Source organism: Arachis stenosperma, chromosome 6, assembly GCF_014773155.1.
Source record: "Arachis stenosperma cultivar V10309 chromosome 6, arast.V10309.gnm1.PFL2, whole genome shotgun sequence".
Classification (NCBI taxonomy): domain Eukaryota; kingdom Viridiplantae; phylum Streptophyta; class Magnoliopsida; order Fabales; family Fabaceae; genus Arachis; species Arachis stenosperma.
Window position 1 is genome coordinate 143,269,757 of NC_080382.1, and position 17,395 is coordinate 143,287,151.

General features: G+C 29.6%; 2 protein-coding genes across 2 annotated transcripts; both read left to right on the plus strand.

The window, feature by feature from the left end:
* Positions 1-4,879, plus strand: LOC130935403 (growth-regulating factor 7-like). Its single transcript, XM_057865133.1, has 4 exons — positions 1-501; positions 1,789-2,040; positions 2,621-3,035; positions 4,130-4,879. Exons 1-4 carry the CDS (start codon positions 18-20, stop codon positions 4,776-4,778), a joined length of 1,800 nt encoding a protein of 599 aa, XP_057721116.1. The 5' UTR covers positions 1-17; the 3' UTR covers positions 4,779-4,879.
* An 11,120-nt stretch (positions 4,880-15,999) lies between these two features.
* Positions 16,000-16,819, plus strand: LOC130935742 (uncharacterized). Its single transcript, XM_057865626.1, has one exon. It carries the CDS (start codon positions 16,080-16,082, stop codon positions 16,674-16,676), a length of 597 nt encoding a protein of 198 aa, XP_057721609.1. The 5' UTR covers positions 16,000-16,079; the 3' UTR covers positions 16,677-16,819.
* The last annotated feature ends 576 nt before the right edge of the window (positions 16,820-17,395 follow it).

Sequence of the window (17,395 nt, forward strand, 5' to 3'; positions counted from 1 at the left end):
TTAATTTGTGGTGTTATATGGATCTTGGTGTGGTGGGTTTTGATGGGTTGGTGGGTTCAGAAGCTGGGTTTGTTCCATTTGGATCTGGGTTCCTTAAGCATCAAAGATCTGAAGAGGAGGTGAGTAATAATGATCATAATAATAGAAGAGGGGCAAAACTGTCAAAGGTTAATATTACTAGTGGTGATGATGATGATGATGTCATCACAACAACATCAAAGGGAATGTTGTTTTTTCAGAATCATCAGAGGAACAACAACAATAGCTCTTGTTGTAATGTGTTGTTGAGATCTAATAATAATAATAATAATAATAATAATAATGGAAATGACAATGTTGCCATTGCTCTCTTCAAACAAGAAGGAGAAGAGAAGATGCTGAGTTTCTCAACAACACCAACACCAAAGTCAGAGACTTTGATTGTGGAAAAGGCTTCCTCAAATGCTACATTGCACACTTCTTATCACCCTTTCTCTAGTTACAACATAAATAATAATGCAGGTATATTTATTTATTAATATTTCTTTTATTTGAGGTCTTTTTGTTGTTACTCATGCATATTACTCAAATATCTTTAATCATTAAGTCATTTCTAATAATGGGTTATTTTTATTTGAATTTTTTTGGGGGTTTATGGATGGTTGGATTTGGATTTGTAATTTGTAGGTTAATGAGTTTGATTTGGATGTTTGGTATTTTTCTTGAAAATGGTTCTTTTTTTTTTGTAATCTAGTAAAAAAATTTGTGTTTTTTTTTTTGTTGATGGTCATCCTACAGTACCTGTGTGGAAGGTCTTTTCATGGAAAAAAATATATTTGAGATATGCCATGTTTTTCTGAAGTCTTGTCAAGAATAAAATAAATAAATAAATAAAAAAGAAATTCTTCCAAAGAAATTATATTCCTTGTTCCTGTTTTAGGGTGAGGGATGTAACCAAAATTTTGCACTAAAACCTAGAGTATACCAAAGGAGAAAAAGGGAAAAAAAAAGAACATATGAGAGAAGCTTATTGAAGCTATTAAGATAGGGAGCATGAAAAAGAAAAACAAAGCTACATAATTTGATTGGCTCTTTTACCTTATGTTATCTTCTGTACTCCTTTACTATAAAATCCTCTTTTCCATGTCTTCCTCAAACCAAAAAAGTTGACCTTAACGGTTATCAAAAATGCTATTTGTATATTAAAATTAGCTATTTGTGTATAAATATATGTGTGGTTTAATTTATTTTTAATGTGTATTTATATTTCAACATGTATTTTATACTGTGGCTGATTTTGTTGTACACGTAGCATAATCAAAAAATTAATAAATAATTAAAATGCTACCTTGTGCCAGCATTTGTTTTGATGTTTCTTTTAAGTTGTGAAATGAAATAAGTGATTAATTTTGATGTACTGATAGTAATTTTACACGGTTATTTAATGAGATTCATACGTTTGGATGATGACTTAATAAGAGTTTGAAAATTAGTTATTTTTGTTGACGTCAGAATATACTATTAGTTATTTGAATAAATTTTTTATGAAAATTAAATTCACAAAATAATCCTTTTATAAGGCCATTCAATCAAATGGTTGTGTTTTTAGTATTTTTGAAATATTAAATGATTAAGTTAAACTTTTTATTGATGTGATAATATATAATTAGATGCGTTTTACACTAAAAGTACATAACAAAATCAATATTTTTATTTATAAATTTATTCATAAAATTTTTTAGATAAACCAAATACTTTCTTAATATAAGATATTATATGAATTTTGAGTAATGATGAATAATGAAACAGGTTACAATAACAGTAATTGGGGAATGATGATGATGGGAAATAATAGTAGTAATAATAATGTGGGAAGAGTGGTAGGAGCTGCATTATTCACTCCCTCACAGTGGATGGAGCTGGAGCACCAAGCACTCATTTACAAGTATATCACTGCAAATGTTCCTGTTCCTTCTCATCTTCTTATTCCAATCACTAAAGCCCTTCATTCCACTTCTCCATTCTCTAACTTTCCTAATCCACTTCTTAGACCCAATACTTGTAAGTATCTTTCTCTTCTTTTCCTTTTTCTTCATTTCTAAGATTTAGATGTAGATGAAAATAATCCCAAAACATTAAATAGTTTTGTTTTTGTTGACAGAAGAGGCCGATACATGGCACATTTTTGTCAACAAAATCAAAACTATTTCACATTGGTCATTTTTTTTTATTGAGAAATGTTATAGGATTATCAGAATTTATTGTTTTTTAGTCATCAGTTAGCGGTATAAAGTATGTTGTTAGATTACTAAACCAAATAAACTAGACTAAAAAAACTAAGTTAATGACTAAGTGTTGGCCAAAAATAATAAATTCTGATTATCTCCTACCACTTTTTCTTGTCATTTTTTAAAGTTATTTTCATAGGCATCCAAATAGGGTGTAATTTTGGTAATTCACTCGTTTATATAGTAGAGACTCGTACACAGTTGTTTTCATGAAAAATTGATAACTGTTTTCAGCTATCAATTTCACATAAAAACAACTATGTGTAAGTTTAGTGAGTGTGTTAACTAACACAAACCTTGTCACTAGATATTGTGTTTTAAATAAAATGAGTACACGAAATATTTCTTTGCAGTGGGATGGGGAGGTTTCCATCTGGGATTCTCGAGCAGCACCGATCCGGAGCCGGGTCGGTGCAGGAGAACCGATGGGAAGAAATGGCGGTGCTCGAGGGACGCAGTTGTGGACCAGAAGTACTGCGAGCGTCACATGAACCGAGGCCGCCATCGTTCAAGAAAGCCTGTGGAAGGCCAATCAGGCCATGCTGCTGCCGTCACCACCACCACCACCACCACAACCACCACTTCTAACTCAAAGCTATTGTTGCCTAACAACAACAATTCAAGTTCTTCATTCTCCATTGTGGGGAACACTGCTTCCAACAACAACAGCAACACTATTTCATTTGGAAACTGCCATGAACACAAGAATGTTATTCAGCAGCAGCAGCCTGTTGCATCTGATGCTTCTGCTGCCAATAATATCAGCAGGTGCGCCACTAATTACTAATTTATTTTTTCTTCTTTTGTTTATAGCATATTCGTACATAATAATTGAAATTCTTAGCTTGCATGGTTTTAAAAGAAAGGGCAAGAAAAAGGTTTTAGGTATTCCTAGGTGTTTGTTATTCATTGTTTGACATTTCAGCAATGTGAATTTATTATTATTACATGGTTGACATGTCAATCAATGAATGACATAGATTAAACCTTTTTTCCATTAAGTGGGGTGGGGTCCGATGTCATTGCATCATGTCCGTGCTTTGAGATGCGACTTTGTTTTACGTTGGCTGTCGCAGGCTTAACACAGCCTAATATGGCTTCAAGGACGTCATTGCGTCGTGGCCATGTATTAGGATGTGACATTGTTTTACGTTGGCAGTCGCACAAACCGAACAACCCTTGTTTTTTCGGACTTGAGACCGGCTATGTGAACATAGGACGAGTTAGGTTAGAGTATACTTTTAAAAAAGAAAAAGATGTCTTGTGCAATTTAACTTTAAAAATGTTGTGAAAATGGGAGACGTTAATGTTCCTATCCTTTTTTAATTATGCAATAATAATTGATGTGTTAAATTGCACACATTATATGTAGTACCATCTTTTTCTTTATTTGGAAGCAACTAAGAAATTCTCTTGGCACTCATTCCTACCTCCTTATGCATGTGTTTCATCTTCTAATCAAAGAATCTAGTATTTCTTGTTCATCTTTTTTGGCAGATAGTGACTAGTCAATTTTGACATGGTGGTTCATATGCTTTTAATTTTTCTTAAAAGAAAAAGATGGTCTTAAGGCATGTCAATTTTTGTTTGTTACTTTACCCATATGTTTAAAGTGTGCCTTTTCAACTCTGCATTATTCAATGTTATTTAGAGTTTAATTTTAACGCTACTAATAATATAAAACATTTTACACAGAAATCCAATTGGTCAATGTGAAAGGAAATTACTTTTGCTGATGTAGCGTTATATAATTAGATGTTATGTAAAACTGTTTTATGCTAATAATATATTAAAATTAAATTTAAGTTCTTAATTACTAAAACTTAAGTCTTTTATTTTTTTTGTTACACCCTATAATGCAGGATGTTTATGAAGAAAGAGAACAATAATGCAAATGAGAGTTGTTCACTACTTCCAATGCTACCACCAAAGGAAAACCCATTCATGATTCATAACAACCACCATGAATTTGGAGTTGTGACTTGTGATTCACTCCTTAACCCTTCTTCCAATAATAAGAGCAATGATTCACAAAACAATTCCCTAAGGCAATTCATTGATGAGTCAACACAATTGTCAATCTCAATCCCAAATCATCAATTCATGCCAACCAATGAGAAAGTGACACTCTCACCTTTAAGGGTATCATCATCAAGGGAGTTGGAATTGGAATTAGTAGACCCTATTCAAATGGGGTTAGGAGTTGGAATTGGTGTCAACAACAACAACAACAACATTGTTAGACAACCAAATTGGATTCCAATTTCATGGGAGAGTTCAATGGGTGGTCCACTTGGTGAGGTTCTCAACCTTAATAATAATAATAATAACAATAATAATAAGGGATCTTTGAACCTTATTAGTAGTGATGGGTGGGACAATAGTCCTTCAATAGGGTCATCACCAACTGGGGTGTTGCAAAAGACAACAGCATTTGGTTCACTCTCTAATAGCAGTGCTGGGAGTAGTCCAAGGGCAGCAGACAACAACAAAGGAGGGGCAATCTTGTAAAATCATCTCTTGTAAACACAAAGTACTGTGTGTGGATGTTTGCTTCATGCTTCACATTAATATTAAGTTTTTTATTTATTTTTATATAATATATGGTAATATTAGAATTTAGAAGTTGGATGAGATGTGTTCTTTTTTCTTTTTTTTTTTAAATTATTAAATGTGATTTTGTTTGGTTGTATTTAACAGCAAATGATGATGATGGTTGGAGTGTGTGGATATGGTATTTTTTTTTCAAGGTGATGAATTTTTTTTTTTTTGAAGGTGGGGACTTTGATTGCATGACATGGCAGTAAATATTAATTTTGAGTTATATAAGTACTCCGCTGGAAGAAGTTAGCACTAACCAAAAAAAAAATGAGAGGGACTGCACTAACCAAAAAAAAAATGAGAGGGACTGAAAATAAAGAAAAGGGTAAAGTATTAAATTGGTCTTTTTTATATTTATGTTTAATCTTGTTTTGATTTTTAAGGTTTAAAGTGTTCTATTTGAATTTAAAAAAAATTTATTTAGTTTTAATGTAGTCCTGTCGTGAAGTGAAGTTAATATTAAATAATTAACGAAATTCAGTTTTTAGATATAGAATATTTATATAATTAAACTCTTCGGTTGTCGAGTGGAGTTTCCCGCGGTGGAGGTGACGATGGCATTATCTTTGTTGCCATCGGTGAATTTTCCTGCAAAAAGCGAGTTTTTGAAGATGTTCTCCATTTGCCAGTGACTCGCAGTGATGCATCCGCTCTTGAATCTGTGCCTCTCAGAGTTTTTACTTCTTTTTAAGAAAAGAACATTTAAGTTTGGATGAACGGTGACGTTAATTATTTAACATTGACTTCATGGCAGGATTATATTGAAACTAAACAAAAGGATTTTGGATTTAAATAGGATACTTTAAATTTTAGAAACCAAAATAAGATTAAATCTAAACATAAAAGATCAATTTAATACTTTACCCTAGAGTAAATAAAAACAAGAAACTAGAGTCCCTTTCAACCATGTTTTCATTTAATTGTTAAGAGAAGTATACGTGAATATAATTTTCTTTTAATTTAAGTAGACATGAGAGTTCTAATTTATTTTTTTTTTCTTTTCAAATTGATCATTTGGATTCGAAAATTAATTTTTAATTAGTTAATATTAGTTCATTTTTCGTTGTAAATTTATTTTTTAACACTTAATTTTTAGAAGGTTTGAGATTTAGAATTTATTTTAAAAAATTAACCAATATTAATTGAAAAATAATTAATCACCAAATTTGATTCTTATATTACCCCAATAAGACAAAATTAAAGAAGTGTATTGTTATATTTTTTTATAAAAAACGGAGTGAACATTCAGAAAAAAAGAATTAAACCGAAACTAGTTTAGAAAGAACATTTCTAAACTTCTAATTAAGTTAGTATAAAAATATAAAACAACACAAGAAGGTAAAAAAAAATAATATGACATCGTCTATTATTATTGGTCCATGGTAAGAAAACCAAAGGTGATTTGGTCATGCAATTCTTAATAAAAAAAGAAAGTGATAAAGAAAATGATAACATAAGGATGAGAATATTCATTCATACTTATTCTCCTTTAGATATATGTAATTTTATTTCCTAAGAATTCAAAAGAAAAAAAATTTCAAAACAATGTCATCTTCGAATCAAGCACTAGACATACATATGAAAATACAAAATGATTATACACATTAAATTTTTTTTGGATTGTTCATGATATTTTCTAGTTCGATATATCAACAATTAATTCGTCGTAAATCTGAGTTTTATTTAAAGACGACCAACAAATTACTACATATATATACAATATATAATTCAAACTTCGGATACTTAATTAAATAGACGATTAAATTAACCACTTACCAACCCAAATCATTTTTATTATTATTGTTATTACTTTTGATGTTTTCATGGCCATTTTTATGGGTAGGTGTTTTTAGTTTTGTTTTTGGACTTGGCCATTTTGGGGTTTACTTTGACTTTTAAAATAACTCTGGGCATTATGACCAAAAACCAAAAAAAAAAAACTCTGGGCATCAATTCTTCAGGACTTCCCAAACCTTAAACCATAGTCATGAGGAGTTATGATCCAAAATGATAATAACCCAAAGCTAAAGGATTTTTCATTCAAGTCCTCGAAGAAAAGGGATTTTCTATTGGATCAATGTTTCTGACATTGTAATGTCTATAATTGGGACTGTCCATCCTACTCTCTTATCCAAAAATAAAAAAATAAAAATCATACCTTTATTCTTAAAGAAAAGTTTAGTTCTGTCCGAACAAATAAAAGTTTGTTGAATAAATTTTTTTTAATAATTTAAATTTTATATCGGTGAGCACTGCAAATCTTGTTCAAATAGCATTTTTTTTCTAACTTGATAAGTAAAAATTAATTTATTGCGAATTTAAGCTCTATTTAAGGATTTACTTATTGCATATATAAAGCTGAATTCAAATCCCGATGCTTACTTAAGCAAACGAGTGAGTTGGCCACCCGACCAGCACAAATTGAAATAGTTGTTGGTTAGTTTATGTTAAAATTTCATATATTGAGCGCACCAAAATCTGAAAAATAATTTTGATAAGAAGCTATTCTGTTTGAAAATTAATTTTAATTATATACTACTCTATTTAATTATAAAGTTTATACAAATTTACCAAAACTGATTTTTTTTTTTTAAGTTAAAGGAAACAATTCTTCTATTCTAAAAGATAGGAGTGCTGAAACTGAATTATATATGATAACAAATTGGTATGACTAGTATTATTTAATAATATGTTATTATAAATATAATCACATGAATCTCACATGAATATTTAATGAGCCCTTTCATTTTTAGTTTATCATAAATTGAAAAAATAGAATGTTTTCAGAATCAAAGATCTCGTTGATGCCACTATAAATTGTTAATATTTTAGTTGTATAGCATGCTTAATTAATGCTTTTTAATACAAATAGGAATGGAATCGATATGTATCACAGCTTCAATCTTCTCAATATATTTGGTTGGTGTGGAATTAAGTACTATTTTAGTCTTTGAGATTAACGAGTTGCACTAATTTAATTTATCAGATTCTGATTACACTAAATTAGTCTTGCAGATTCGAAAAAATGCACCATGTTAGTCTTTAGTCTATTTTTCATCACCGGAGCACTAATGCCGTTAGTGACGTGGCCAAATATTGCCACGTTGGACACTATGAAACAGTGTCGTTTCTAATTTGGCGCTAAAAAATTCCTTTGAACAACGCCGTTTGTATGTGATGGAAAATAAAACGTTTGTATATTTCTCTTTTGTCTCTCTCCTTATGTTTCACTGTGTCACTCATGAAGGAGTTGAAGACGAAGAGTGGAAACAAAAGAGGGATATACAAACGTTTTGTTTTCCATCACATACAAACGACGTTGCTCAAATGGATTTTTTAGTGCCAAATTAGAAATGACGCTGTTTCATAGTGTCTAGCGTGGCAATATTTGGCCATGTTACTAACAGCCTCAGTACTTCGGTGACGGAAAATAGGCTAAGGACTAATGTGGTGCATTTTTTTAAATTTGGGGACTAATTTAGTGTAATTGGAATCTAAAAGATTAAATCAGTGCAACTCGCCAATCTTAAGACCAAAATGAAACTTAATTCGGTTGGTGTGAATTAGGGATACAGATAATGACACTACATAATAAAATTAATTAATATATTCATCCTTTTTTTTAAAAGATAATTAATATATTCGTCCTTGTACATATAAGTTGATATTTTTTAATCTCATAAAATTCCATTGTGCTTCTCAATCTATACCTAACATCCAACCATTAATATTAAATATTCTTAAGAATTCTAAGACATGCGTCTAAGTCTAGTTCCATTTCTCCCTTTTTCATTACACGCTAGCTTTCGTTAGAATTAAAATATAAAAATAATAGATGGTACAATATTCTTTGGTTTGAGTAAATTATTGGGAAAATAATTAAAAAAAATATTTTTCTTTATTTATCTAAACAATAGAGTGATGACTGTAATTATATTCTTCTTCCAATTTGTGTTAATATAAACTCATTTGACATTTTTTTATGGATCATTTTTTGATATTATATTTATTAGAATATAGTTTTATGATATTCAACTTTTATAAAATTTAGTACAATAATGTTTATAACAAGTGATCGTTATTCTATGTGTAAAATATATAAACAATGTAATTTTAGTTAACTTGTTCCCACTGTCATGATTTGAATCTAAATCAATTTAAATTATATGTATGTTAATACTTACTAATATAACTTAATTAATTTGTTGGTTTTTATAACTTCACTAACTTTGTAATTAGGTCTTTTTAGCTTAAAAATTTGTAATTAAATTTTTATATTAGATAAATTAATTTTTTTAATTAAGTCTTTGTTAAAAAATACGAAATATTATTTAACTAGTTATTTTTGTGTTTGATATAACATAACTTGTGAAAATAAAATAAGAATAGCATATTTGATAAGCAACAATAATTTCCCATATTCCATCAGTGCAACTTGAATTTCTATCCTTGTTATGTGATAATTAATTATTTTAATAAATAATATGAAAGTTTTAGTAGATCATTCAAGTGTCAAATTTACCTAAAGTTTTTCCATCGATGCTGACTATATCACTGTATTAGTATCAAACCACATATTAATTGGTGAACAAAAGAAAAGAAGAAACTAATGGTTAGAAATATAATTATTATTTAAGTATTTTTTTATTAATTTAAGCTTTTAAGAGAAGTAATTTTATGATATATAGTATCAAATTTCTTGTGATCGAAAAATTTAGAATTTGAACTTCATTATTTTTAAATAAAAAAATATCATAAAATAAATAAAAATAAATTTATACAAAAAAATTAGATAAATACAAAATTAGATTCTTTGCGTGAAGATATATATTAAAAATATAATTAGTTACGTGTCTTTTAATTTTTTGTCAGTTTAAATTAAAAAAAAAGTGGTTTTATGACAAAAAGAAACGCGGATTTTTAAATTATTGACGAAAATTAAAGATTTTTTTTTTGTCTTAAGTCACAAATTTATCTAAGAATAAAAAATTAATTCATACCCCAAAAGCCAATAAAATCTCTCATATATTTTCAAGGCCATTGGAGCAACAAAAGACGTAGAAAGCTTGAAATTAAATGATTATTATTTATCTACACAAAATTATTTTTAATTTGAATAAAATTAAACTATCTAGAATAGTTGCATCTTGACAATTATGGCATACCATATATTATGCGTGTATAAACTCTAGAATTCCAGCATTGACTTTTTACCATTAGGTATAACTATACGGCAATATTACAAGTTAAGAAAAATAAAATACTATTATTAAATTTCACATCATCATCATCGTAGATAATGTTCCTTGATACAGCAAATGAAACTACACAACCCTATTAATTGTTACATACTTTATCATTAGGGCAAATTACATTAAGTTTTCTTATGAGAATTAGTAAGGGATCCTATGCACAAATTAAAATTTATTAATTTATAAAATGTGACTCTAAATTGCACTAATTTTATTTTATGTTTTTTCAATATAAAAAAAGGTTGATCTGGCAGGTAATAATAAGTAGCCTACCTTAACTCCTTAGGGAAATTTTAAAACTATCTTAGTCAAATATTAATAAGTTATATTAAAAGAAGATATGAATATCAATTTAGAGGTGGATATATGATTCTAGCTACCCGTAGTTTGTGGCATATCATAGTGCTGTCGCTCCTCCATTAACATCAAAGCTAAGCCTCGTTTCTATGTTTACAATGTGAGAAAGTATGGGAAGCTAATTAATTTAGTGTATAAGGTGTATAATAAGAATAAAATTAAAATTAACATCAAATAATAAATAATTAATTAATTTTTAATAATTATCAAATTTAAAATTTAAAATAAATAAAGATTTGGAACAGTTAAGTAAATTTTAAAAATGACTTTTTTTTTTCTTCATCTGATGTGACTGCCTTTTCGTTTAGTCTCTTTTTCTCTCACCAGTACCATGTTGCTACAGACACCAGACCTCAATCATTGCTCCCAGCACTCCCGCTATCAGCACCGTCCACGCTTTCAGGCCCCACAGCCACCGGCGAGCTTCTCCTTTCTTCATCTCTTCTTTGTGCCACCTTCCCGCATCCGAGCCTTTCTCCTGTTTTTCGTCGAGTCCAGGACCTCCGCCGAGCACAGGAGTCTTCGTGCCAGCTCTTGCTTCACCAACACACAGCCACCGCAAAGCCCTCTCTCCTCTTCTCCAAATCACCATCGTCGTAGCCTCACACTCCTTCTCGCTTTGCAACCCGTGTCGTCGCAGTCTTCCACCTCCTACGACGAGATGACCTGCCTTCGCGCCCGATTCGGCTCTCACATGCGCCGCACTCTCCGCTGGTACGACCTCGGTGTCGGTGACATGGTTGGCACCGACGTTTTTGTCACCACCGGACGCGTCAGTCACCTCTACGTTGTTCTTGCCGTTGTTCTCTCCTATGCAGTTGCAGGTCTCTGCGCTCTTCTCTCCCTTATCCTGCGCTTGATTATCCTACTCTTGAGTCTCTTTTTTTAATGCAGATGTTCATTACACTAAGTCGACGGATGGTTATTTTTATGTCTAATGCGGATGGTTATTTATGTAAGTATAATTAAAATAATCTGAATGTTCAATGTAGTAGATACGCAGATAGTTGTTTTAATGAGCATTTGAATTATTAGTTTATTGGATTTGGTTGAAGCATACAGACTTAACATTTTCAGGAGTGATCAGTTTTGTATGTAACCGAATGGTTATTTTAATTGGGGGAGTCACGGCGCTGTTGGGGCTGCTGAGGGAGAGCGTTGCTAGGGTTTAAAGAAATTGGGAGTAAAAGTTTTTTGTTATTAGAATTTAGGGGGTGTTTTTTTTTTATCCACTGTAGGTCAGTAAACCAGTTCATTGTACACATTGTCAAGATTTCTCATTGTCTCCTTAGCGGAGTTCTTACAATATTTCCAACATTATATATATAAATTTGTGATATGTTTATAAGTAATATTCAAGATATGGTGCATGCTTACTCACACTATAATTAGAGTGTGTAACAGGGGTGTACATGGTCCGGTCCAAAGATTTGGCCCGAACCCAAATATTTTAGAGACTAATTTGATGTGATTTTATCGGGTCTAGAGTTAAATTCGGATCTCAAAAATAGACCCAGTCATTATTTAGGATCGGGTACAGGTCAAGGCAAACCCGGCTTCACTCAACCCAATCATTATTTAGGTAGCGTTTGGAAGAGAGACAGAGACTAAAAGACTGAAACTGAAATAAATCTCAGTATTGTGTTTGGTATAAAGTGAGAGACAGAGACTTAAATAAGAATGAAGCTCTAATTTAATTTGCACAAAGGGTAAAGTTGAAATTAATTAATTAAAATAAGAGTATTTTAGGTCTAAAATGTTATTAAAGTTTCATTTTCTGTTTCCAAAAATTTCACTCCTCTGTGTCCCCACTTTTTGGAAGTATTGAAATACTGAAATTTTAGAGATAGATACTAAAATTTTAGTACCAATCTCTGAGCCAACAAACATGATATTGAGTCACAGTCTTCCAGTCTCCGTCCCAGTACCTCAAAACAAACACTACCTAAGGAACTAAAAAAGGTATATATGTTTTAAATTAATTCCAATATTATGTTATATTAATTATAAGTTTATTAATTTATTTTTAATCACACTTGTTGAATTAGAAAAAAAGATCAAAGAAGTATCAAATTAGAATTTATGGACAAATTCAAGTTCAAATATAGATATCAACTTCTCGATAACAAGTTTCTTCTTTATAAATAAGTGCATCGAAAATAAATTTCTTTATAAATAATTTTTTTTTATAAATTATTGTTAAATCTTTAAAGGTCCGATTTAGATTCGATATAATTATGACTCGAAAATATTTAGGTTTCATCGGATTTAAAACCAGGTTAGGGTCTAAAAAATAGACCCTATATATATTTATGGCTAAATCTAAGTTAGGATAAACCCGATTTCACCCCACTTATCTACACCCCTAGTGTATAAATTGCGTGTTAATTAATTAAATTCACATCTTATAGTAGATGCAACGGTATTTCACATATCTCCTATAAATATACATACATAATATTTTTTAAAATTTTACTAGCAAAATACTTAATTATATTTACTTTTTTAAGGATATCAAAGATTAAAAATGTTATTTTTTTAAAAATAATAAATACAATTAAAAACTTAAACATTTTAGATATTTAAAAAGAAATTTCTTCATTTAATTTAATTAATTATCTGTAGCCACTAGTCAAAACAAGTACCCTAAATATGAATATTATATGATATATGATAGACAATTCTACATGCAATAACTCCTCTAACAGAATTTGAATAAGCCGTTACTAAGCATGAAAAAGGTGACATAGGGTCCCCTATATATTCATACATTTGCATAGGAATGAATTCACCAAAATGGAGCACACAAATTTAAGCACTAGAAGGTATAGTGATCATGATGTTTATTATTGTTGTTGTGAAGGGTGTGTTATAAATGTGCCCTTTTCATGGGAACACAAGCCATGACTCTCCAAAGTGTCAAACAAGGGCAAAATGGGTAATAATAATAATAATAATAATATGTTAGTGTTTCAACCTCCACCATGTTCATCATATGGCACAAGAAGAAGAAGAAGAAGTGAGATTATGAAAGTGGGTGAACCTAATTCACTTAGAATTAGTAGTAATTCTTTTAGGATGGTGGAAAAGAAATTAGAAGATCCTTTTGTGGAAGCTTACAAGAGATGCACCAAAAGCCCCTTTATGGTTAATAGTAGTAATAATATTCTTGTATCATCATCATCATCATGGCCTAATAACATAAGGAAGTATATGCATATTTTTTCTTGCAATATGTGAAATTAAAGCACTTCAAAAATTAGGGTAATGTATGTCATCATGTTGAAATTTTATTTTCTTTTATTTTTTTTTATGTTATATATGTATGTAAAATGACTATGTATGTATAGTTTCCCTTCCATAAAAAAAAATTGTATAGTTTCCCTTTCAGTTTGATTAAATTCATCACTCATCAATTGAATGTGCAAGAGATCTTATCAATTTGATTAAATTCAAGGTAAATCTGTCAAAAATATGAAATAAATAATTTAATATAAAGGATTCAATTTTGATCAATGATACTTGTAACCTCTAAATGAGTATGAAGAGGTTATGCCATTTGAATTATAGTTCGTTGACATGATCACCAGTTTAATTATTAATTCAGTTTTGGTACAATGATCAATATTTTTTATAATATTAATATTAAGATAGTTGAATGGTTAATAAATTTGTCAAATTCTAAGTAATCTCAAATTCAAATAAGAAAATGTAAAAAAATTGTGCTAAAAATATTCATAATTATATTCTCCGAGTTGGATTAGTTGATTTTTTTTATGATGACATTTCGGTAAAGTAGGGAAAATGATTGTTTGTATAAGGTAAAGAAAATGATTGGTGAAAAAAAAGACGGGAATAAAAAGCCAATTAAGTTCCTAACTATATACGTTCTTTATCCTGCTACTGCTATGAACATTTTTTTTAATGTGTTCTCTAATTATTCCATTAGAGCCAATCAAATAATCCATGTAACAACATTTCATTTTTTTTTTTTTTCCTAGCTACCCCGTTTCTTTATTCTGTTTTTGTTACCTCTCTCTTTTTCCAAGTAAACGGTCCAAATAGTTGCTGTATTCGATTTAAGAAATTCTACGGGGACAATGACAAATAATGGTTAATTATATTGACTCAGGAATTTATTTTTTTTTTTTATCAATTAGCAAAAGTAAAATCGTTAGTGGAAAATGAATTCTTTTAATTTTTTTTAATAATTGAGAAAGTAAAATATGATCTTTTATTATTAATCTTATAAATAAAATTAAAAAAAATATTTAAAAAAATTAAAAATCATTCTTTACTTTTTCAATTTTTTTAACAATTGAGACTTAAGAGGATCCATTTTTCAATTAATGCATATAACAATACCGATATACCATCTAGTCACGAAAGTGGATATAAAATTGTAAATCCATTTCATCATAGTAAATGTGAATTTTTATGAGACCCATATATATGTAGCATACGTTAGGCAAGTAAGTTATGACCAATCACTACCAGAAATACGGACGTTACCAACGAAAAAATTCCCACGAACTAAAATTAGTGGTAAATTTATATGATCATGGTAATTATTTGCAATGTCTTATATTTCTGTGGTCAAATTTTGTGAAATTTTTTGACGATTTTATTTGTTTGTGGTTAATTTGAGATGAGTTCTGTCAATAATCACCGTGACAAAATCGAAGGATTTTTACTTTTAAATTCCGCACTAAATTTGATTTTTTCCTTCATCCATCTCAAAATATTTTTATGCAGTTTATACTTTTTCCAAATTTAAATCCTAACCTAAGATAAATTTAATTTATCAGGCTTTTCCAATTCTTCAATTGTTGGTTTTTTTCTTCTTCCTTTTGAGTGCTACTACTAAAAAATTAATAAAATATACTAATAGTTTGATTTTAGATGTTGTTAATGATGACGTGTAATTTTTTCACTTCGCATGATTCTTAAATTCGGTCGTCATGTGTTTTTTTACATAGAGTGTAAAAGTATTAATATATATATATATATATATATATATATATATATTGTGACTATATATATATGTAAATATAGAATTTAATTTATTTTATTTAAAAAATAAATCCTAATCCGCACTCACAATTGGTGCATCCAAACTTGAATCTTATTCCACTTCACATAAGAGGTGGTGGTACACATGGTGCACTTGCACACCAAGCATTATCATTCACAAGTTGTTTAATTATTTATATAATCTTGATAAATTATTATACTATTATATATGAAGAACAAGTCAAGCCATCTTAATTATTTTGTCTTATACCCTTCTAACCTTTTCTCCTTGTCTTCACCAATTGAGTGATTGATGATGATGATGATGCAAACCCATGGCCATTTTTTTCCACAAACTTCTATCTCTACTTCCAATTTGGTTTAGGAATTTGTCTATGCTTACGTTTTTGGTGCTTGTCCATTCACATATGATGAAACCCTAAACCATTTATTATTATTAGGTTTTAAGACTATAGTATATAAAGGGTCTAGTAACATCAAAATCTTATTCATTCATATATATATATAGGCCCTATCTATCATCATATTATTATTATTCCACTATAGCTAAAAATTCTATATCATCAATATGAGTAGTCAACCATATTCATCAAGAAAGGTATTATTCTCATGGGAAAAGAAGCCTAGTATCTCCAAGGTAACTACTACTACTACTCTTAAAAATCATGGTGATGAAATTCCCATTAAGGAGAATGAAATTTTGACTAAGTTATTATTACCACCCCCTCCATCATGCACACAACAATTAGAGAAAGAAGATACTAATATTATTCCTAGTAATAATAATCATCATGATTTTCAAGATATTCCACTTCCCCCATGTGCTTTTCAACCTCCATATTATAGAACATCTTCAAAGAAAGGACTTTGGGTTGGTCAAGATCATCAAGATGATCCCTTTCTAGCAGCTTACAAAGAGTGCACAAAGAATGATAATAATCATCATCAAAGAAGTGGTGATGGTGGTGATGAGAGGAAGAAGAAGAAGAACAAGAAATTGGTCAACAAAGGTAGTGGATTGATGATTGAATCAAGGTTGAGGAAGGGCTTGTCTTTTTTCTCTTGTAAGAAGTTTTCAAGTGTTCATGACAATAATAACTTGGTTACAATCTCTAGCTTCCCAAACAACAACAACAACAACAACAACATCATAGATAGAGATTGATATCATAATTATGTATATGTTTTTATTTATAGGTAATTAACATTCTCTTAGTTATGTTTTACTATTGGGAAAGTTTCTATCTACAATTCAAATTGTCTTGTGTTTGTGAAATTATGTAAGAGTATAGAAAGTTTGATGAGCAATCCTATTTTCGTTCTCGAATAAATATTAGTAAACATTTGAACGCCAATAAAATTAACAAAATTAACTATGAAAAAATGAAATTATTAATGTTGTATTTATAAAAAAAATAATTTTGTTTGACAAAATAAAGTGTCTAACTCTTAAATTTAAAGTTGATTCTATTAATTTTTTTTTAAATTTTCATATTACTCCTTTTTTTCAAAATTTTCATATTATTCTTATCTCTATCCCTTCTATTATTTAATATTATTTATTATGTTTCATTTTTTTTTTCTTTATCTCTAATATACCAATAGTCAAATCAAAGAGGTTAAACATTTTTCCCACACTCCAAGCAACCACGCGGAAAGTTTGTCAACATTATTGTGAATTCTTTTCTGAACCGATTCATTTCAACAGCTGCACAAACACAGTTGCAGTAACATCTGAGTTGATTTTTTGGTAGGATATATAAGCTGAATAAGGGCTAAAAAATTTTGATATGGAAGTAACATGAGTGATATACTTTAACATGGTAATTTTTGGTATTTTTTAAAAATATGAGAGTACACAAATCGGACCCTCCGATTTGTGTT